Source organism: Mauremys mutica, chromosome 3 (assembly GCF_020497125.1).
Source record: "Mauremys mutica isolate MM-2020 ecotype Southern chromosome 3, ASM2049712v1, whole genome shotgun sequence".
NCBI lineage: Eukaryota > Metazoa > Chordata > Testudines > Geoemydidae > Mauremys > Mauremys mutica.
The window spans coordinates 103794602-103819225 of NC_059074.1; the positions used below are offsets into that span (position 1 = coordinate 103794602).

At 42.3% G+C, this 24624-nt stretch overlaps 1 protein-coding gene and 1 long non-coding RNA gene across 3 annotated transcripts in view; one reads left to right on the forward strand and one right to left on the reverse strand.

Moving 5' to 3' along the window:
• The window catches only part of PDE7B (phosphodiesterase 7B), a 266850-nt gene that overhangs the window by 202728 nt on the left and 39498 nt on the right, over positions 1-24624 (forward strand). For both annotated transcript variants that reach the window (XM_045009804.1, XM_045009803.1), the window contains 2 exons: positions 4310-4393; positions 23329-23480. In XM_045009804.1, coding sequence (XP_044865739.1) covers positions 4310-4393; positions 23329-23480 — 236 coding nt within the window. The remainder of the gene's footprint in view (positions 1-4309; positions 4394-23328; positions 23481-24624) is intronic.
• LOC123366387 lies at positions 8805-24132 on the reverse strand. The gene is made up of 6 exons (XR_006578053.1): positions 23943-24132; positions 23452-23552; positions 17269-17341; positions 16642-16824; positions 12413-12506; positions 8805-9138 (listed from the first exon to the last, which is right to left on the reverse strand). It is a non-coding gene; the product is annotated as an uncharacterized LOC123366387 (long non-coding RNA).

Sequence of the window (24624 nt, forward strand, 5' to 3'; positions counted from 1 at the left end):
ATAGGGAGTGCTCAGCACCCACCAGCCACAGCTGTTTGGCAGCTGGCAGGAAGCACTCAAGGGAGGGTGGAGAACAGCGTACAGCAGGAGGCGAGGCCTTGGGAGAGTGGGCAGATTAGGGGCAGGAAGAGGCAGAGCGAGGGTGGGGCCTTGGAGGAAGGATTGGAGTGGGGGTGGAGCACCCACGGGGAAAAATAAAAGTCAGCGCCTGTGATACAAACCCCAGCAAAGAAGTAACGCACCCAAAAATAACAGTATAACAAAGGTGAACTTTGTGGGCAGCAGTAAAATAGGATCTGGGGAAGGAAAGATTAGTGTTAACTAATATGTACTCAATAATAATTCAACCAATTTGTCACCACTCACAACTCTGCCCAATCTCCAGCTCCCTCCCAGGCAGCTGATCCACTAGAGATGAACCTGGAGACAAATGTTGTAGTGCTGTGACCATTGGCTGCCTTGAACAAAAAGGGTCCCTTTGCAGTGTCTTTGCTCCTGGGTGGGGCAGGGTCCTCTCTGGCTTCTTGGTCTGGCGTTCTGCGGAGGCCTTGGCTGGCTCCTGGTAGCCAGCGCCAGGTCAGATCTCTGCCACTCTGCACGCTGGTCTCTGCAGGGCTGGAACTGCCTGACCCAGGCACGACATCCCACAGCAGTTCAAAGACTCCCTTTGTGGGGTGGTTTGTTATGCACAGATTCCCTGATTGAGCTGTTCGGCTTTTCTCTTCTCTGCTCCCCAAAGTCACAACTCCGATCTGACACTGAAACGAGTCTCTGGCTCTGAGTCAGGCTGTCCCCTTTCACTGAGAGACTGAGCAACCTGACTTGTTCTTGGCCAAGCAAGCTGCTTGTCTGGATCACCCCATCCAGAAGCCTGTTGGGCTCACCAGGAGTTTTATCCCTTTTGTCCACAGCCCTGATTCCAATCATGCTGGGAAATGGTATCAGAGGGCTCACGTAGCCATTATTGTTGTCTGACGTGTGGAAGTCCTCCTGTGCATAAGGACATCAGTGAATAAGAACAGCTGTTCAGAACCAAAACAAGGGTACAGTCTGCCTGTGGGAGAGGTGGCAGAGATGTGTAGGTGAGACCAAGGCAGCCATCCAGCTTGACCCATTTTTATGCACTGAACTCTTTATGCACATACATGTTTCAGTACATTGCAGTAGGACCCCATAGAGGCTGTCCTGCGTAGAGGTCTACTCAGCCCTAAGTTTTAAGTAGCCTGCCCCAGACCTGAACCCCAGAGGGTCAAGTCATTTTCCAACCTGACCTCTTCCAGTCCTTCCTGCAGAACTTGAGTCAGTGCCTCTGCCACTGTGCGTGTGCTGCCGAGAGAGTGGCACTGTGACTCCTTGACGCACTCACTCAATGCAGTGTCTGGCAGAAGAGGAGCATGCAGATGCCACTGGGCCAATCTCCTGGGCAAGAGGTCATGAGAGCCCACCCCACCCACACCTGAAATGGTCCAGTTGTTTTCTGTCCCGACCCAAACCTGACACTTGTAGTTGGGTCCTCTTGCAGGGTTCTAGTCCAGAGTTCCAGGAGTTGGCAAACTCTGTGTAGGGTTACACGATAATTACCTTCCTTTGTACAGCACTTTGAGATCCGTGGATGAAAAGTGCTACTTGACAGCTAAGTAGCAGTAGTGGCGCACACTGTACAGTGCAAAAAACATCATTACATTACGATAACACTCACAACATCAACAAACCTTCTTTCCCTACCCCAAGAACCAAAAACCTTTGTATAAGTCAAAAGGTAGACGAGCCAGAGCTTCCTCAGAGTCCACTAGGGACTTCATTATTGTCAATCTGTTTTTCATGGAAGCTGCCAAGATGCTACAGTAATGGGCTGCAGTACAACACCTGAAGTTTTAGTAAAATAGTATTTTAAAGAGTGGAGGTCCTCAGATGACCATTGTAGAAATGCTGCATCGGTTGCACACTTTTAGCATTCTGTGAATTGTTGTCGTCCGTGAAGTAGCGCATGGAGCAGTGTATTAAATAGACTAAATAATGCAGTGGCACATCCCAGCTGCTGTTGCACGGAGCAGCCTTCTCATTCTGTGATAGCTACAGTCTGTTCTCCGGCCTTGCTAACATGAGTTGCCTATGTGGGGAAATTCAGTCCCGTGGCATTTCAAACAGCGGCTTTTGGAAAAGGAATGTTTCTCCTGCTTATTTACTGCATTCGCAGCAGCAGCAGCTCAGTAACGGCTGCTTAATTCTTCTCTTGTCCCTTCTCCCCACTTTGAAAGGACCTTGACACCATGATTGCAGCCAGATTCTGGTTCTTGTCATGCAGCTGATGTTTCAGCAGCAGCTGTAAGTTGTCAGCACTGCCAGCATCTCCACCCTTACTGGCAATATTGTAATAAGCTACACACTCCTGTTACCTAGCACAGGCTGGGTTTTTATTATTAATTATTATTATTAAAAAGAGACAACGTCGGATGCCAAGCGGGCAGAAGATTCATTCAGGAAATGTCTCTCCGGAGAGCCCAGTGCTGCCTCCAGACTTGGGTCTGACAAAGATGCAGCTTTATATGTGTTTGCAACATTGAACATTCCAGTATGCTATCTTATGTCTTCAGCCTGAAAAAATAAAAGAGAAACAACCCTTTTTATTTCCCCTCATCTTGTTTGTTTCACTTTGAAACACAATGAAGATGGAACAGTGATCTGACTCTCAGCTGTCAAAATTTCCTGTCCTGGTTTCACCAAACTCCCTTCCTTTTGCTACCAAAAGGTGATCTGAAATGAAACACAACTAATTGTATTAATTGAAGAACAACTGCTTAGCTTTATTTTAAGCCTGAAGACAAATAGCTGGAAGCTTACACAAGAGAGCTAGCAAATGCATTTTGCAGCACTACTGTGGAAATCAAGTCTGCTAGCACTCCTGCTTAGAGAACAGTAGGGGCATAGGCAGCAATATGAAATTTGTACACACAGACCAAGCCATTCCCCTCCAACTGCTGTATGCTCAAAATCTCCAGCCGGTAGGCACATCAGTACACACACTTTGATCACTAACTCAGCAGGTGCTGTTAGATGAACAGGTGCAGTGAATTGGTGATAGGCCTGACAAAGATTTAAAAACAACCCACCAACACCACAACCTGGCAGTTTGCAATAAACAATGTTTACCCCCAGGGAATTAAACATTTTGGCTGGGCTGTATGTCTGTGCCTACACCTGGCTTATTGATAGACTTCTTACCATTCCTCAGCACTTCCACTGAATGCACTTATACTTAATTAACAGGTATTGAAAGGACCATAAGTGTTTTCACAATCAGAGATTTTTTTAAATGTTATGTGTTGGGACAGTTACATTAGGACCAGGTAGACCACTTCTTTTAGAGTTACCTGACAGCCCTTAGTAGTTTTCGCAGAAAAATAAAAACTCAGAGAGAGACTGCTCTGAATTTAGCTATGTCCTCAACTGCCTATTCTGGGACAGATGTGGCCACTCCTACCCAACCTTAACGGTACTTTACTTTTCAAGTAGTCTAATTAATTTCAGTGGTGCATCTTGAGGAAATAATAAGGTACTTGTCAATGTGAGTAAAGCAATCTTGCCTAGTCTCACTATCTTATTCCAAACCTGGTGGTATTTAGTTTTCTTCTTAAAGCCTCAGCTCCTGGTGTCATGCTATTTTTTTGAGAATCACAGCTTACTTTTTTTAGTGAACATTTCTAACTTTCATTGTTGCAGAGAAAAGCTTGAAAACATCACCTGAGTGCCCCCTAAAGGCTCAAAAACACAAAGGGAAAGGAAAAGAATCATTTTTTTTAATATCATGATTTTTAAGCCAGTTTCATTATATTTGGGGGCTGATTAATTATTTTTGAACATAAGGGGTTGGTAATACTGGTAAAGGTGGCAGCATCTGTCTCCCTGTGTCTGTGTGGTTTAGATTGTAACGTCTTTAAGGCAGGACACACTCTGCTGTGCGTCATGTACAACACTGAGCACCCTGTCAGCAGTGAAATAACAATTTTAAGCCTATTGGTATAGCTCGGATAAGAAACTAGATTTCTGCAATGCTCCTGAAGTGATGTGAGTCTATTCACTGGATGAGCCGCTGTTTAATAGGATGGCTACATCTTTTCTCCTATATTCCGATCATATCAGAGGATTGAGCTGTACTGCAGTACCTAGTTCTACAGGGAAGCCATGTGAAATGGTATTTGAAGTGTGGCTTTCCGGGAAGAGGATTGTGATGCTATCAATTTGGTTAAATATTACACAAGAAGAAAGGGTGGATACCCCTTCTAACATCTGTGGGGGTTGTGTTTTACAGGAGATGCACGAGTGAGAGGTCAGACAGGGGTTCTCTCTGAGCGCCGTGGTTCCTACCCGTTCATAGACTTCCGTCTTCTCAACAGTAAGTGCAACCCTTCCCCCAACTAAATTCCCACAGGGAATGGATTTGTAAAGGAAATTTAAAAACCAGAATGGTTATTAAAAGTCTATGACCCAAGGATCATTGTGCCACATTCAATGATCTGCTTTCCTCTTTCACTCAATGGGGAATGTGCCATAATGCTGTTGTTCCCACCCAGTGTTTGAGCATGAAATGTTTTGACTAAATGACCACTGTCCATACTGCTTACAGTTGGTCAGATAAATACGTACTTCAGTAGTGGTGTGATAGCTGCCATCATGGCCAACCCCAGGGATTGAACTGGGGACTTCCACAGTTAAAAGCACCTAAAGATCCAGACTCATCATCTGAAAGCTTTAACCGCCTCTCATCCTCTGTGGTTTGGGCACAGAGGGGGAAACATAACATACACTGAGCAGTGGATTACAGTGACATTAATTTTGCCAACTGTCAGAGCCCAATGCAAAACCCAATGGAGCCTTCCCCTTGACTTGGATTTTGCATCAGGCCTATAGTGAGCATCTGTCAAAAAACAGCTATAACCTCATTTTTATTAAAGTTATTAATCTAGCATTGTTGTGAATAATGAAGGACACAGCTAAAAAAAAGTCCCAGTTCTTTTTCACCTGACCTCTCTCCATTTATCCAAACTATGAGAGGGCTTTTTCTGTCTTCTCTCCTTTAGAGAGATTTCTGGGAAATGCCCAGTTATTGCACTCCTGTTACCCAGTGTGCAAAGACGATTAAAAATAAAAATTTCACTCACAATTCTTTGGTCTTTGTATTCAAACAGAATACAACACAACTCTGACATTCAGACACAAGTAGGGCTTGGCATAAATCTCATGTATAGCACAGGTCATTTGAATTTTACCTTTGAAACACCACTTACTAACAGCCTTCATCAGAATAGATTGGATCTCCAACAGTTGCTTAGTGATTAAAGTTTTAATCCTCTGGTGATTAAATTTTTCATTAAAAAGCACTTATCAAAACTAAACTTTAAACCTTGTTTGCTTAACTGCTTTCCAGAACTCCAAGGATCCAGGGAATGGGAGGGCTGAAAATAGGTGGGCCTGGAGCAAGTGCAGGAAGAGAAGAAGGGAACTAGAAAGAGGGGAAAACTCAGAGCTCTGATGTGCTGACACTTATGGAAGCTGGCAATGCTGCTACAGTCTGGTAAAGATTTTAGTTTTGGAATCATCATTCTCTGTTTTCTGCTTCCTCCACTGTTGGCCCAGACCAACTGCTGCCAAGTCTTGTACACTAGAGGTAGTGCTGAAGTCAGAAGTCCATCAGAATGTTGGGTATGATGCTGAGGTAGGGGGACATAGGTGATGAGACAAATCCAGAAAGTTGCCCAGGCCAACCAGAGGATATCAGACCTGCTGAGACCCTTGCAATATCATTAAAGATATGGGCTCTGTAGCGGAAGAGAACTTGAATCAGGTCTGGGGAGTTGCAAAGTATTGGGAAATAACAGACAGAGTTAGAAATCCAGCTGTAGGAATGAGTTAGAAACTTAGCTGTACTCACAAGGTGAGGAAGAGCAAAGAATAGGGGTAGAAAAGGGCACGAGGGAGGGAGAGGTACTTACATTTTTTTGAAAAGTATGTTCAAGGGCCCAAAACTTACTTCTCAAAATTCCAAGCTGAAACTTGTTTAATCTGAAACAGTTCACCTCTCCTTGGTTATAAATCGATTTACAAGAACACCAGCTTTCATTCATGCAGTGGCAGAAGTGAATAAATGTTCACATTTGGCTCTACCGGAAGTATTTCATTTTTTATTTCCATTTTATTTATTTAGTAGTCCCATGAAACTCTCCTGTCCCCCTCCCCCCCCCCAAAATAAACCTTTTCAAATTGTATTTTTGAACTTTTCTGTTGAAGGTAGGTTTTCTGGGGGGAAGTGGGAGGTTTCCTTCCACTGAATCCTGCTGATTCATTCTTCCAATTCAGGAAGGTCGGCATGCACAAATGGAGGGGGTCATCACAGACAGCAGTACTGTTGTGATGGCTCAAGGAGTAAGGAACTCAGCTTGACCTTTCTAGCACGTGTGGCTACCCTGTAATTTAAAAGAGGTGTCTTTCTGTATGCTGCATCTTCCCATTCAAAGGAGCTGCGCTGCTAGTTTATACAGCCGCCGTCATTTGTGTTTCATTTCAGATGCTGAATGTTACAGAGTAAATCACTGTGTCCTCTTTCAGGGGGACTTTAGACTTGTTCTTTCTGTGTTGTTTCTCTTTCATCTGAAATTAGTTATTTAGGGTATGTCTACACTACAAAGGTGTGGTCTTAACTCAGATTAGCTAATCGCATTAGCTGGCGTGGGTTAAAATAGCAGTGAAGACATGGCAACTCGGTTTTTAACTCAGGTTTGCAGCTTAAGTTCATCGCCATGCTCCCCTATGGACCCTAACTTGAGCTGCTATGGGCCTGAATTGCCATGTCTTCACTGCTATTTTAACCTGAGTTAGCTAATGCAGGCTAGTTAACCTGAGTTAAGCACACACCTTTTTTTTTTTTTTTGGTAGTATAGACAGGACTGGTGCTAGCATTAAGGTGAACTAGGCGGTTGCCTAGGGCGCCAAGATTTGGGGGTGCCAAAAAGTGGTGCCCTCAATTTTTTTTTACAGCATTCCTCCCCGAGCGCTCGGTCGCTGCTCCACTTCTCCCGCCTCCCAGGCTGTTTGGTGCCACAAGCCTGGGAGGGGAGAAGAATTAGAGCGGGGGCGGTGTGCTTGGGGAGGAGGCAGAGCAGAGGTGATCTGGGGTGGGGAGGTGCCGCACGGCTCCCCGGGGGGGCACCTCAGGGCAGGGGGGGGGAGCTGCCGCGGGGGGGCACCTAAGGGCAGGGAGGGGCGGAGAGCTGCCGCAGGGCGGGGGGGGCGCGCAAGGTGAAAGTTTCGCCTAGGGCGCAAAACTTCCTTGCACCGGCCCTGAGTGTAGAGATATTTTAGACTGAAAAAAAATCTGTTTGACCTCTGTGAATGGGGAAAGGTAGCAGTCTTGAAAATATGGAGGGAACCAAAATTGGATTTTTGTGTTTTCATTGTTATATTCTAAGGGACTGATGAGAATTTGTTAATGTTTAAATCCAAAATAAGGTAAAATCTCAACACTAGACCACTAAGTTTGCAAATGAAGAGTGCACTGGGCCTGTCTCATTCACTGTGCACATGTCTGTTCCTGGGATGTACACAAGCTTTTATTTTGGCCTCATCCATGCTCACTAAATGGGGCCTGTCTATTTAACATATACTGTAAGTACAGTGGGAACATTGGTTAAAAGAACTTCCTCTTAGAAGGGAACAAGCAGCGTAAACAGAATAATCTTATGATACAACTATATAAAGTGGCAGGACTAATACTACTAAAATTACTTGGCACCATGAAATGTTTGCTTATGTAGGTATAACTAAGTGATACCTACATAAGTGATACCTAGATTAAGGCAGAACAGACTTTACTAGAAATATATTCAATATCCATAAAGACACATTATCACAATCATTTCTCCATGATCTAACTGCTACAAATTCAGATAAACAGAACTTAAACTCAAGCTACACAGCTCCATCTAGCAACTCCAAATAATATAACACACACACCCCATCTCAGAAAAGAAGAGAGAGAAAAATTAAAGTTTATTATTAAAGAAAGACATGTACATTCTTAAAACAAATATTTCAGGACACTGCTATTTAACATAAGACAATATTACTCAAATATAGCCTTTATGTTTATAGATTAGTCACTTGGGTGGATTTTCTTTCCAACATGGCCAGCCTGGGTTAGCATCAAGGTTGCCTGTGTCTTTTGGCTTCTTTGGATTCTGGCACCAAATGTAATGTATGGTTAAAAGGTGTAGTAAAGTCCTTCTGGAGAAGGAAACTGCAACAATTCTGAAAACGGATCTTATGGGGTAGGACTCAAAACCAACTGGATTACAATTAGCTTCCTGCTGTTTTGAGCTAAGGTCTATGATGATGTCTAAACATTCCTCCAGTGTACAGCTATATCAGAGAGAAGTTTGGTGTGTGTAACTTGGCTTTGCCAAGCCCCATGAGGATTGTCCATGCACATTTTCTCTCTCTCGCCCAGCTGGTGGAGAAGTAAGGCTTTAGTGTTCCTGTGACCGGAGTCCCAGGGGAGCCAACTGAGGTCACTCAACTAGGGTGAACTGCAAAGAATGGGGCAGACACTCCCCAACGCTGGTGAATATTCCAATACTTAGATTTACTAAGCCAGCACAAAACAGCCTCTATAATACCTCACCGGTTACCCAGAAGCCAACAACACAGTTCCTTTAAAATAACCCAGCCTCAGGCTTCCACCCAGACACCCAAGTCAAATATGATGAGGATCACTGAAAATCTTATTCATCATATAAAAAAGTTCTACCAATCCCAAAGAATCGGACACATTACCTCCCAGGTTAATGAATATTCCAGATCCTACCCAAATACCCACTCACAGCCAATTCTTATTAACTAAACTAAAATTTATTAAAAAAGAAGAGCTAGAGAGCATTGGTTAAAGGATCAGTATACATACGGACATGAGTACAGTCTTGAGATTCAGATTCATAGCAGAGATGGTGAGCTTTGTAGTTGCAAAGAGTTCTTTCAGAAATAGTTCATAGGTTAGAGTCCAATGTTTATATTTCAGGGTTGTTCAGTCAGAACTGGGATCTCAGTCCTTATGGACTAAGCTTCCCCTGCATGAAACCTCAGGCAGATCTGAGATTAAAAAAAAAGGATCAGGACCCAAGGGTCTTTTATACAGTTTTCTAGCAGCTAGTTGACCATACAGTCCTGGGTGAACAATAAGCTTTTGATGTAATCTTCTATTTACTAAACCTCACCAGTAATTAACTACATGGATTAACATAAGATAATTTATCCATTAAGCAGTTTATCACAGACTTTAAAGAGACACATAGACTATGACATTATTGCACCCAAGATTCATCTAAATGTTAATATTCCCTTTTGATCTCTGAATCAACAGCTATGGTGACAGACAGGAACTGTCTGTTTACATGGCCAATATTTAACCAGCTCTAATTAAACACATATAATTAGTATCACCTTTAATTCTTTTTGCATTTCAAAGTTCTAGCCAATCGAGCATCAAACTGCCCTAATTATCATTTGCATACTTTCTAACATGTCTTTAAAGGTTGGCTTTGGGTTAATTAGCCTGCAAGCTGTTTAACCCTTTCTGGCCATGCATTACACTTTGTATAAGATTCGTTGCAATCATATAACAATGGTAGCAATAATGCTTTGCATGGTTATATTTTAATTAGACAATGTCACAGTTCCTCTTGTAATTCTGCCCTCACAAATGTATATAGCCTTATGTTTTCTTGAACTGTAGCTGGGCTGGTGACCTTTAGCTTTAAAAATTGATTTGTGGAGGACAAAATTTAACCTAAATGATGACCCAGTAGTTGATCAGATGATCCCATGCCATCATCTAGTGTATTTCTGTGCTCTAGCATAGCTATATATAGCTATATATGTTCTTGTCTTAAATTACTGGGTCCCAACAACTTGGAAGGGCTTATGACACCACCTGAATCTATGTACATTAGTGTAGGCAACAAAGATTTTCGACCCAAGACTTTCATGAGCCATTGAGTAGCAACTTTCTCTCATATCATCACTGTTGGGGGTGAGGAGAGTCTGGTGGCTTTGCTGTCCCCACATTCATTTCAGGGTTGCTCTGAGGCAACGCAGGCCATTCACTTTCCCCTCCTGCAGTAGTGATACAGGAAGGCTGCTTGCTCCTGCTGGCTAACTGGACTGAGGGATGCTCCAGAACACCTTGCATGAGTAGCCTGGGCAACCTGAATATTATTCTGGGGGCCTGTGATCAAAACCCAGAGATTTTGGTTTGCTAAAGTCATGTAAACTGAAGGCAGTGAGTTCTGCACAGCTCTGTTTAAAGGAGATTCATAAGAGAATTGGGGAAGGAGTTTCCCCTTGAAATAAATTATGATCAAACCATACCCTAAAATGGGAATGGTGAGTGTGAGAGAGAATGTCAGGGTTGTTTTCTTGTTTCATGCTAGATGAGTAAGTGACCTAAAAAAGGCAGTAGTTGAAAGTAAAAGTTTAGAAATGCAACTTTCCCAAAAACTCCACGGAAGTAAAAGAATAGACTGGAGCAGTGTTGAAATACTGTGGAACAGCAAAATCAAATGTGTAAATGGGCTAGAGTTAGGTCTCAACCAAAACCCCACAGATTTTAAGAAAGTTTCTCTCTGAACTTTGCAGATCAGGCCCATATCTGAAACTAACTCAGGCTAATTTCACAAAGGCAGTTAGGGGCCATTTTGCTTTTTACAAGCTACTGTATTACCTCCAAGCAGCCACAGAAGAGTAGATAATCTGAATATTGTGTCTTGTAAGCATTCGGAGCTTTACGCACTTCCGCAGTGAAAATTAACGTAATCTGATTTTCCTTTTAGAGGAGCCTAGTTTGGGTTTCAGAAATAAAGGACTTTAGTAGTAAGGCAGCAGTTATTTAATTTTCTGATTAATTAAATTGCTCAGTAAGTCACTGAACCAGATCCTTCCAGTGACTCTCATGTGGTGATTAAAATAGGTTTTCATTATCCCATGATGTGTTGTGTCGGTGACTGATATGGTACATTTCTTGATGGCATTAATTAAAAACAGGAGGAAATTCCTTGCATCACTGATATAGCCAGATTAGAAAGAAAGCATCTGCAAGGTCTAACTAGCACTTGTTTGGAGGTGCTTCAGATATGAGAAAAAAGAACAGGAGTACTTGTGGCACCTTAAAGACTAACAAATTTATTTGAGCATAAGCTTTCGTGGGCTACAGCCCACTTCATCGGACGCATGCAGTGGAAAATACAGTAGGAATATATATATATATATACACACACATGTTCTCTGTGTATATATATATATCTTCCTACTGTATTTTCCACTGCATGTAGGGTGACCAGACGTCCCGATTTTATCGGGACTGTCCCGATATTTGCTTGTTTGTCCCGCATCCCGACCGATGTTCGGTCGGGACACTGGACAAACAAGCAATTTTGCCCTCCGCTCCGGTGCATAGACGGAGCCCGGAGGGGCTTTCACCCCTCCTTCCCCCGCCCATTTCCCTCCTTCCCCCATTGGACCCCTCCCCAAATCCCTGCCCTGGACCCGCCCCAACCCCGCCCTTCACTGCCCCATTGGATTCTTCCCCAACTCCCCACCCTGGCCCCGCCTCTTCCCCAAGCACGCGGCATTCCTCCTCCCTCCCAGGTTTGCACACGGGCCATGGCCGGGGCTGGGAGCGCAACACGGAGGCTGCTCCAGCCCTGCAGCCTGCAGGGCAGCGCGGAGCAGGCAGGGGGCAGAGACACGTGTGGGGCAGACACGCTCCTGCCAGGAGGGGCCGGGCCTGGCTGCCTGGTTCGCCCCCTGCCCGGGGGGAGGGGGTCCCCGAGTTCCCTGCAGCCGGAGCGGGGCTGCCCGGGGCGAGTGTCCCAGGCGGGGCAGAGTGGAGCAGCCTCTGCTGTGGGGCTGGTGCAATGAAGCCCGGGAGCGGCTGGGCCGGGAGCTGCAAGAGGGGTCCGGAGCGTGGCTCGGCTGCACAGCTCGGGGCCCAGGAGCGAGGGGATGGGGGAGCTGGGAGTGTATTGGGGGTCAGAGCTGAGAGTTGGGTGGAGACGGGGCTGTGCCACTGCCGCCTGGTGGCGGGGGGCGCTCTGGCCTTTTTTTTTTTTTGCTCCCCCCCCCCCCCCGGCGTCCCGATATTTCATGTTTGTCATCTGGTCACCCTAACTGCATAAAAGCTTATGCTCAAATAAATTTGTTAGTCTCTAAGGTGCCATAAGTACTCCTGTTCTTTTTGAGGCTACAGACTAACACGGCTGCTACTCTGAAACCTGTCAGATATGAAAGCGCCTGCTTTGCGCTGTGCATTCACCAACCTGAGATCTTGACATTAATGTGCAAACAAAGGAAGTTTAATTTAACTTACCTTAATCAGTGAACAGAACTAACTTGGATCACCTACTATCTTCAAAAGATACTCAGGGCTGTTGGGTTCTTTCTCTGGCTCGGATGCTGATGTGCTGCATGACATTAGACATCTAATAACCTTTCTGTTGCTCAGTTTGCCCATATGTAAAATGATGCCTTAGAGGCATTTGATGAGGTTTACTTTACCTACTTTGCAGTCAATATTTAAGGCTCAATGAATATTTCCAAAGTACTTTTAGATTCTCAGATGAAAGGTGATCTAGAAATGCAAAGTATCAGGCTTGGTAAAATAAGATATGGACTCCTATGGACAAAGTCTGGATCTGGATCTGACACACCCAATGTTTGGGGATGTTTGGATCTGTGATTTTAGTTTGTCCCGCAATAAAAAGAATTTGCAAAATTCAGATACAGCCCCAGGTTTGGGCTTTGAACAATTCCAAGGCTTTTGGTTGGGCCCATCTCCAGATAAAATAAAATCCAACCACAACCTTCACCCAAACCTCTACGTGATCTGAACCCAAAATTTTTGAGGTTTAAAAAAGTTTGGTTAACTTTTTATTTTATTGCCTTTGGCTGGGACAAGAAACGGAAGTGCTGAAATACCATAACAGAGTCCGGGGTCATGGTATTTCTGTCCCAGATGAAACTAGGAAGTGCTAAAAGCCTTCTGAGGACGTTTCAAGGACTTATTGGACTACCCAGATTAAAGAGGTTCAGATAAGCATCCAAATCTCTTGAACGCTTATTAAAACTAAAGGGCCAAACTTTAGAGGTTTACCGCATCACTACAAAATACTTGCCTTATGCCCCAGCACAGAGATACCTCCTGGAAAGGAAAGGACACTTAGCTTCCCAAACTGGTTTGGCCCCTCTCTGCTGTGGATGGCAAGAATAATCCCAAAACCTAAAATTCACCTATGGACTTGCTATGAGCCTCCTATTCATGAAAGGGGAATTAGGATTCTGTAATATTGTCTCAGCACGGACAGTTCTGTTTTCTACTAAAGCTCCACTCTAAGCACAGAGTTCTCCCTCTCTGTCTCACTGCATCTCTGTGTGTTTCTCTCTCCACTCTCTTTAAAGGAACAGACAAGTTTTAAAAACAATCCTATTAAAAAACCGTTCTTCCCTACATTATTAATGACAAGGTGGATTGAAAAGTAAATTCTGCTTACTGTCATTTCTAATGTTTGTTTAGTTTTTGCACTTCCTTAAGCTTAGAAAATGAAAGCCAGAAAGTGTTTATATATTTTCATGCACTAGTAAAAAGCTACAAATTTGTTTTATGAACATTGCAGGGGAATGTTTAAAACTAAACACGGACTGTTTTCACTGCAATTTTAAAAAAATTCCATGCAAATGTTTATACCACTATATAGGGTTGTAATTTTTTTTTTAACATAAATCCTGGGCTTAAGTCACCGGATAGTGTCCTTTTAATACAGGAGTTTCCAAACGATGAATTGTTTGTTTTGTCACCTGACCTTCTGTTACTTGATAAAGACGGGAAAGGGTGTTTTGATGATAACATTGAGGACACTTTCCAAATTACTTAAAGAACAGGGAGAAGGGTTCATTAAGATGATAAATGAAAGCTGCGTTTGCTGTTATTACAGGGTATGTGGATTCTTCCTCAAAGGGGGAAGGGGAAAACCATTTCCTGTCACACGAAGTTGTAATCAGCTATAGACCATATTAACTTGCAGCTTTAAAATAAAGATCCCGAGTATCCTACCCTACAGACAAGACTGAAGCAGTGAAGTGAAGATTTCATATACAAAAATACACTTGTTGAAAATGCATGTTACCGCATGCATAACACCCTCTCCAAATAACACACAGGCAACTGAATCAAAGACCTCACACCTACTGTTTGCCTGAAGATGGCTTCAATAACTAGCCAAGCCAAGGTTCCCATGACGGCTGAGAAGTATCAAGAGAAACAAATCTAGTTTTGCCTTAAATTTGGATTTAATCTACTCCCTCTTCTCCTTGGATTTCTGTGACTTCATAAATTTCTTTGCTTCAACATGTATTTGCAACACACTCTTCTGGAGGATTTGGGATTCTTTTCAAATCTCCATAGCTATTTTTCAGTTCTGTGGTCCCATTTCAGATATACCAGAGAAAATATATTTTGGGGTGGGGAAGTCCAGTATAACTAGTGTTTTTCAGTAGTGTCAAGGATTGCATGGGAACTTTATGAGTTGGGGAGTTGAGCTGTTTCAAGCCACATGAGGTTTTATCTGGGAGGAGACACCACTTGGTACAATAAGGGGACAGCGTTCCAGAACTTGTCACAAAAACATTGGCACAGTAGCAATTAAATTAGCCAGACAAGGAGATGAGCATCTCCTTTGCAGGTAGGACCCTACATTCACAAGCAGTTGCTTTGTGTGCTTGTGATTAAAAAAAATATGAGTTAAACTCTGCATCCAGCCAATAAAGGTGCAGTCCCCTAATTTTTTTAAAAGACTGATATCATGGGCATCTTGTCCTGTATGGCCCCAAAAGGGAAATATTTCAGATTTTCTAAAATTCAGCAGATCTGCTCATCATCTACCTCTCTCTGACAGGTTCAGAGCCCTGATGATTTCTTCATGTCCTCCTCTAGATTGTAGGAGTTATGCTCATCGAATCAAAGAACAGAAAAAACCCATGTGACTTACATGGCCAATCACAACTAATAAGCACCCCTCAAACTTTGAGCATAGATCACGGTGGGCAAACTTTGTGGCCCGAGGGCCACATCTGGGAATAGAAATTGTATGGCAGGCCATGAATGCTCAGAAAATTGGGGTTGGGGTGCAGGAGGGGGTGTGGGCTCTGGTTGGGGGTGTGGGCTCCAGGATGGGGCCAGAAATGATGAGTTCAGGATGCAGGAGGGGGCTCCGGGCTGGGGTGGGGGAGTGAGGTGCGGGGGGGGTGAGGGCTTCAGTTGGGGTGCGGGCTCTGGGGTGGGGCTGGAGATGAGGGGTTCGGAGAGCAGGAGGGGAATCAGGGCTGGGGCAGGGGGTTGGGGCGTGGAGAGAGGCTCAGCAGTGCAGGCTCCAGGCGGTGCTTACCTCAAGTGGCTCCTGGAAGCAGCAGCATGTCCCTTCTCTAGCTCCTACATGGAGACATGGCCAGGCGGCTCTGCACACTGCCCCGTCCACAGGCGCCAACCCTGCAGCTCCCATTGGAGCGCCGGAGGGGGCCATAGGAGCAGGGCCATTGGAGCACGTAGGAGCTGGAGAGGGGCCATGTTGCAGCTTCCGGGAGCCCTGTGGAGCAATCTCTGGCCCTGCTTCCCTACTGGAGCGCTGGAGCAGGGCAAGCCCCAGACCGGCTTAAAATGGCTGATGGGCCAGATCCGGCCTGCAGGCTGTAGTTTGCCCACCCCTGGCCTGGACTGTGATCTGTTCACAATCAATCCAGAGTTAAAAAAACAAAAAAACATTAGTTCAAATTTACTCAGGATATTGTGACCTGTGCGTTAGCATTCAACAAACCAAAGAGGTGGCCAAATGCATTGATTAAATTATTTGCTGGTAATTATTTCATCAGTTGTAACTCAGCTATGGTGATATAATATTTTGAATGTTGTTATTATTTAACATATTGGCATAGTCACAACCAGGTAGGCCCCATTTTGCTAAGCAGACTACTAAACATGTCACAAATGTGAGTCTCTGCCCCAAAGACTGTTATGCTATACCACAGTTTTAGAGACTCTCCAGAAAGACAGTACATAGTTAACATGTCAAGCATTTCAAAAAGGATCTGGGGATGTGCTCCCCCAGAAGACTTTTGTAATTGTTAATGAAAAATGTTTTGGTATAGTATATAGTTGAAAGCAAAGAATTTATTACTGATAGCTCTGGATTCTGAATTAAATACAAAAGGCAGGAAAGTCTCATGTGGATTTCCAAAGATACTGAAATCTACAAGATACCAATACAGCACTTATTTAATGTGTTGTGTTGCAGTGTGTAGTGTTCTCCTAATATTTAATTTTTATGATCATAGTATATTCATGGCAGGTAATATCAGCAATTTTCTTAACTTATAAAATATCACTCTGATCAAAGTGGTAAAAGTGTTATCAGCACCAGGGCACAAGGTTTCAGCCACATTTAGAATGAAACCAGCACAAGGTTTCAACCACATTTAGAATTAAAATCAATCTGATTATTTTTAAAGCAAACCTCAATTATGTGTTTTCCAAAATAGCAACAGACAGACCTTAAAAGGGTCAGAGGTCCAATTGGGATGTTTATCTGAATATTCTGAGGTCTGCCAAGCTGGAGTGGAAACTTTGCAGTAACAAGTTGTCTTAAAATGTTTTCTGAAGCTTCCTGCCTTCTGTCATGCCAGAAATTCCAGGAGAGCAGTCTTTCTTCAGAACTTTGATAATTCCACTCTGATCTTGAACCAGGAAGTGCAGAGGTGCAAGAAAAAGACAGACAATGTAGAGAGAAAATGAACACTTTTTCAAAAGTTTGCAACAGGTTTAAAATCAAGTTTTGGATTAGTTCTTATTTTAACCGAGCCTGTTCACTTATCCTTAAAAAACTACAGCTGTCTTTTAATTAGTGTGAAAAAATCCATGCTATGCTCTTGGACACAGGTAATAAGAATACACAGTAATTTATCTACTGTTAGCACTTTCAAGTATGCTTCTGTTTATAGTATAGGAGAACTTTGGAAGGTGAAAATTTTGGCACTGTACACTAAACAAAGACAAGACTATAGTAAGAGGGATGTAAATCTAAGCTAAAAGTTTGGTATGAATTGACAGAGGCTTTATCTATGCTGGAGAAATTAACTGGAGTAAATACTGATTGTTCCCGCTTAGCCAATTAAACATACCTTGAGTCCACACACAAAAGCACTTCAATCAGTTGTCGCAGGGGCCACTATTGCAGGATGTTACCTCCAGCATCTGTAGGGATAAAGTGTCTCCTTAGCTCACCAGCTAACTATCACCTCTCTCCCTCCTGCCATACCTCCAGAAATGCCTCCTGCAGCCATTTTCTCCACTCCACCAACAACTCCTCTTTCCCTGCTTTTGCAGGCTCTGATTTGCATAGCAGAGGATAAGCATAACATGTCCTCATGGCCAAGGGCCTGCTGCAAGAAAACAGGGATAAAAGCTGTATATGAGTCAATGGTGTGTTTAACAGACCTGATTTATAGATGTTAGGCACCTTCCTAGAGCGTCATTGAGGAAAATGAATGGAACATTGTTTCTGAGTCAATTAGTTATTTGAAAATTAACCAACCCACTTTCCCTCCAAGAAAGGGGGCAGATAATTTCTCCTCATTATACACTCAAGTGCTGTGCAAGCCAGAAAAAAGATATCACTGAAGAAAACTCACAGAGCTGATTTGAATGCATAAACAAAATCTGTTCATTTAAAAAAATTGTACAATACTGTAAAAAAGTCAATGTCTGGTGTGGAAGTTAAATTGTCTCTATGTAATGTTGATTTACACAATATTTTTTGTTGTTAACTTGCACTGCCTTTTCCCTTTGTTAATACCATCTCCATATTGCCTTTATACGCTTAGTACTCACGCCCATATGCTACCTCAGCAATACAAAACAGAGAAAGATGGTAGGTAGGGAGCTACCAAATCAGGAAATCTCATTTAATTGAAATAACAGTGTGTGGAGGGAGTGAAAGGCCATGTACAGGGAGAACTGATGTGTGTTATTCCCTTCTCTTCTGTGCTGCCAGTGGCACTTAGTTTTGAGAGAGAAGGATACAAGCAGATCCTCATGGCTTATTAACCTTTTGAGGGGCACAGGCAGTATTCAAGTGTCAACCAGTATCCTACAGTCACGTACTGTATTTATGAATGATGTTGCCCTCTAACAGCTGCCAAACAGAATGGATAAAGGACTTACTTGCACTGCCAGCTAACGGAAATCTCCTTTAGCATAAGTAGCCTGTGTTTTTGAAGCTGAAGAACCAGGGTAAATGTTGCAGCTTCACAGGGAGCGAATGTGTGTGTTTACACAATAATTGTGCTCCACCTGCAGCAAAAGGATTCCTCACCTAATGTGCCGGGCAAAACTTCAATACAATGTGGATGTGCACCCCTTCTAGTCATATATGTGCTGCTTTTGTGGATAAGCACTAAAATATCCATAAGGTGCTAGAATTATTAAATAAAGAGCATAACAAAATCCCAGATGATGTTTTATGAGTATAAAAAGACATCCCTGCCCATATTTCAGTTTCATGTCAAAAGTGCACATACATGCCGAATCCCCTCCTACATGTCCCTTTTCAGTCACATAATGTCAGTATTTTTCTTTTTTTCAAATCAGCTGCTCATTTTACAAACTAATGTCCATAGTCCTATGGTTGCAGAGCAAAGAAACCTGCGTAGATACCTTATGAACTGAGTTTTTTGTGTATCATAACTCATTTTATTCTAAGGACAAACAGGTATCAATAACCTGTTGTGTTTCAAAATCCTTGTGTGATCTATTCCAAGTCCTTGCACCCAAATGAAAACCAAAAAAAATGTATATTCGATATCACCTTCATTAACTAATGTAAAGCCATCATCCTTAACTCAGTCTGGTTATTGAGGCACATAAGACAAGTCATAGTTATTTGCACTACTGGTGAGCTGAAGACAGAATTTTAGCCTTAAATCTGAATTCCTTCACTTTTGCTGTTTTAAAATCAAGCTCTTCGTGTTATTTAAGCATCATTTTCTCCCTCAGTTTCATTAGATTTCTTTTTGGCTTAGAAGTGAAGAGGGGAGAAAGAGAAAATGTCACTGACCGTACAGATAAACCAAGTAGCCCAAAATGTAAGCCCTCGACTAGACTGTTCAAATCTTGGATACTATATGTGAGCATCCAGATGCAGGTCTTGGACTTCATGTTAAAGAACCCAGGTTTGAAAATTCAGCTCATCGCGTGCATGAAGGATATTAGAGATTCCCTCTTATGAGAATGAAGATAGTTCAGATGGGATTTATGGGTTATTGTGGATAAATTTCCCCCAAATTCCTGGTGATAGAATATAGTCCTGGAGCAGAAAGGCATGCTCTGTCTAAGGGATGCAAACTGCCCACAGTGTTCTCTTGAAACTCCTATTGAAAGCCATGAATGTTCTACACATGCCACAATATGGCTCACAAGTGACAATGAATTTGAATGAAATTGTCCTGGGTATTAAGAAACCATTTCATGATTCACACTGCTCCAGTCTAGTGTGTTTTGGGTACTATAATTATCTATGTTGTAGACATAGCCTCAGTTTCTGCTACTGCTAATCCAAGGGATAATGTATTCCCTCAAATCAAATCCATTGCTGCTGTGATACCTCAACACTCACACTCTCCATAGCTATTTCTCTCCACTGGAATTCCAGGACTGAAAAGACATAGGGGCTTGTCTTCACTATGGAGCTAAATTGGTGCCGCTGCAATTGATGCAGTGGCATCGATTTAGCGGGTCTAGTGAAGATTCTCTCCGTCGATGAGAGAGCGCTCTCCCATCGATTTATGTACTCCACCTCAACAAGAGGCAGAAGCGCATCTTCCTTCAACGTAGCATAGTGTGGACCCCGTGGTAAGTAGATCTAAGCTACGTTGATTTGAGTTACACTACTAACATAGCTCAAATTGCGTAGCTTAGATCAACCAGCAGCGGTAGGGTAGACCAGGCCACAGAGTTGACTTCTGAAGCAAAAGTAAAAGGAAGGAAGGTGACAATTTCACAATCACTTGCATTCAGTGTAAAGGCCAGATGGAGATCTGGTTAGGAGGAGTTCTGGCAACTGCTAGCTTTAATGGACAAAGCAGAATGTTTCCATGCCTGTAAAATTTAAACATGTGAGCTGAGATTGCGACAGTAACATAATCTAGGCAAAGAAGGGAATAGGAAAATTGGAGGTGGAGAGGAGAAGAGATTGATGAAGGATTAACTTTGGAATTAAGCCTAAAAGACTTTTGGTCTCCAGGAACTGAGCTGGATTTCAGCAATTTATCAAAAATCACGATATAAAAGAAAGAAATTCACAACCAGTCTTCAGGCTCCTCCCACACACCATTCTCTCCCAATAACTGGTGTGGCTTTTGATAGCCATTCCCCCAATAGGCAGGATTTAAAAAAAGAAAGACAAGAAACGTGAAATGATTCTAATTTTTAAAAGGGCGATAGAATTTGGGCAGATACCAGTGAATCAATTTGGAAACATTAGCTATCATGCTACTACAATAATGCTGTTCCTTTTTGGTCTTTCGAGAACACAAGGCTTCCAGTTGTCCTTCAAGCTACAGCCACTTTGCAATTACACATTATTAAAGATCCTTGTGATATTTGGAACAATCTCCTGTACAATGGAATGGTATGACTTAGGGATTCAATAACTCATACTCAGTGTCCTCAGCAAAATATATATTATCTTTGTTTGCTCGTTTTGTGCCCTTCAGTAGCCCTGAGGTTTGGTGACTATTGGATCACATGAGGAGGAAATTCCACCATGAAAACACTCAAAACTGAAAATTTTTAACAACATTCCTGACCTTTAAGCCAACACAAACCTGTGAAATTTGTCTGTTCCTTTGCAGCGCCAATACAGACTTTATAAGATTCTAAAATTAATATCTAAAGACCTCTCTAAAAAGTGCCAGAAAAGTGTTTTAGATACATATTTTTAAGCATGGAAAAGGTCAAATTTGAATTTCACAGAAGAACTAGTGCTCAGCACAAATAGCAAAAAATGGGAAGAGATGCCCTCACCACAAGCATATTTTGTAAAATATTCTCTGTATAACAAATTCAGTGATGTACAATGCAGTTGCTCATCTCAAATAATGATAGGCTTGCCCTGAAAAGAACTCTCCATTTTCAGCCAATCCCTTGTAAACCCCATCTTAAAACAAACATGCTTACCCCCGCTAACCACTGCCCTTTTTTTTCCTTTGTCCTCTCAACTTACAGTGACTACAAAAGGAAACATTGAAACTGACTAGACATGAAGTGCTGTTAACTGCACAAATTAAACAACTTTAATTTCTCTACTAGTAAACTTAGCTGTTACTCCTAACAATAATAGAGTAAAATAAATGCCAAACTAAGTTCTCTTCCTTATGAAAACAATTTAATTTTCCTTGTCAAATTCATCCATATATGAAATTCTAGGGAAACAAAGTCATTCTGTACAATTTGAATAAGGTATATTCCCTTTTATATGTTCCCTGGCATCAGTTAATTTTTTTTTATTATTCTAAATTTAACTTCTTAGCATTATGCACATGGATTGGTTATGGGGAAACACCAAACAATATGACAGATTAGGCAGCCAATTTTACCTTTTCTTTTTTTTTCAAAATGGGTCATGCACTAGATTTTGTGCACTGAAAATGCATCCTTAGGTGGGTTTAGGTCGCTAATGAAGTTTTGCGTCTTCTGGTAATTTATCATTATAGTGATCTCCAGCAGATTGTATTGCAAAGGCTGCACACACTGAAATCACCATCACAACTTGGAAACTAATTAAGAAGCAGTGCTGAACTTTTATAAGCGCCAGCGTCCGGGTGCATATAACAAAGAGCATGCAATCTTGTTACAGACCTTGAGAACTGAATTCTACTGATAATTCACTATGGACACTCCAGGGCCACTCATCTTACCATGGGGATGGCAAGGAGTCTAATGGCTCTGGTTCATTTACTATTTACCATCGAAGAGCACTACACACTCATTCACTACCCACATGGGAAAGAGAAGAATTTAATTTTTTTTAAACCACACACAACATCACATAAAAGGAAAATGTCATTAAAGAGGACAGTGTTGTTGTAGCAGTGTTGCTCGCAAGATATGAGAGAGACAAGGTGGGTGAGTTAATATCTTTTATTGGACCAACTTCTGTTGATGAAAAAGACAAGCTCTTGAGCTCCACAGAGCTCTTCTTTAGCTCAAAAGCCTGGCTCTTTCACCAATAGAAGTTGGTCCAATAAAAGATATTATCTCACCCACTTTGTCTCTCTCATTGAAGGGGATAGTGTCAGTCAGTATTAGACTGATCCAAATTAGATCCCAAATTGGGTGCACAACATTTCCCAGCAAATGTGGGAATATGGGGGAAAGAGAACTACAAACAGATGCTACAGCCAGCAAAGTTCATTCGGAAACTTAATATTGAGATCTTTTAACTTCTGAGTTCAACATGTACTGGCTTCAGTTCTGTATGGAAAGAGATCGAGTAGATCCAGAGTGTCTGATTGTCACATTTCCAAATTCAGAATGCAAAGTATATTTTCATTGTAATCCAAAGGGATTTAGAAGCATGAATGATTAACAAAAGCTAGGAGTTTCATTCTGTCTGATTTCCTGAAGTTTACCTTACAGCGTCAAAAAAGTTGGTCACGTTTTTGTTGATTGCGTGCCTTATCTGTTTTGGAACTATCCATCTCTCTAAAGAGCATAGCACTAACAGTGTTGGTACAATTACTCCAGGAAAATGCAATTCGCATCGTGAAAAGATTTAACCTACCCAAAGATGACAATTCTACATCAAACCCTGGAACTGAGGCACAGAGAGACTAAGTGACTTGCCCAAGATCATACAGGAAGCCTTTGATAGAACAGGGACTTGAACTCGGGTCTTCTAAGCTAGTATCTTAACCACTGCACCATAATTCATCTCTGTAATACACCTATACACCATTACTTCTAAAGCTAACGTATAACTTGTTCACGCACACTCCTAAGAGAGAGATTTTGTTCCTGAATCTGAACAGCAAAGAATGCGACATTAAGAGTATTGTGGTTTCTTGCGAGTTTGAGAGAAGACTTACAAAATTATGAAATGTTCAACGTTTTCTTTTTAAAGAATGGAGAAAGTTGTCCTTGAGCTCCAGCATGATGGTTTTTGTACTCATTACTTTTCACAGATACAACACACTCAGGGGAAATTGGCACCAAGAAAAAGGTGAAAAGACTGTTAAGCTTTCAGAGATATTTCCATGCATCCAGGCTGTTGCGTGGAATTGTACCACAAGCCTCTCTGTACTTACTGGATGAAGACTACCTTGGCCAAGCAAGGGTAAGAGACATCTCCAAATCCCCAATCCTTGGAAATATCTTGCTGAAGAATGTCATTATATAACTTGCTTTTCTGAAAAACAAATGGGTGGATGAACTGGCTAAAATTACCACTCTAATTTCACCCCCCAACAAATGTACTAGACTTTCCCATGGGTTTTATGCTCATGGCATTAAGGAACGAGCATCAGAGTGACAAGGAAATGTTTAGACCTGATGCCAAAGTTCAACTCAGCCAGCCCAAATTACAATCTGGAATTATTAAGTGATGAACATACATTTGTATGCCTGAAGGATCCCTAAGTGAGTTACAAATGTAAGCTGATATAAAACTATACATAGGATTAATTTCATCCACCAAGAAAATGCAGCCACCTCTGCAGCAACTATTTAACAGTCCATAGTAACACTACACAACAGTTTAGGCTCGAAAGTGAAGTCATAGGAGGCAAAATATAATTACCTGATTCTTCAACCCTTACTCACTCTGAGTAGCATTTATCCACATGATTAGTCCTGTTGATGTCATTAGGATTACTCACATGAGTAAGCATTACTCAGTGCAAGAAAGGGTCGCAAATCGTGGCCCCTACTTGGGAATCTGGACTGCGTCAGGTGCTGGGGGAATAGTATGTAGAATTTGCCATACAATTTGTCATGCAGCTGATCCAGGTTCAAAATCCTGAATGCACCTAGTCAATTGTGTAATGCTGTACATGGTGGGTGGTACTCTGGACTCCTCTCTGAGACTGTGTACAGCATGAGATTAAAGGTTATTCCTGTGTTTGCTTGTCCGGATAGTACAGCTACATTTTTAAGAGGGCACATCTCTTCACAGGAACTAAGACAAAATGCAGGAATTAAGCCCTCAGGAGAACTCACATTGTATGAGTCATTTTGAAAAATTCAGAGCTAATTTGAGGCAATAAGGGAAGGCTGCAAAAAGTTGCACAGCGATGGACCATTTGGCAAAATGTTTTCTTTGATTTTTCATATGTTCTTCCTGCTTCAGTTGGAAAATATTTTTTGGCAGGGTCTCATGGCAGGATCTCTACTTCTGTCAAGTAAAAGGGCAAGAGGATTTCTCACCCAGTGGAATAAAACTTGTCTCTTGAAGGCAGACATTGCTATTTTGATCCAATTTC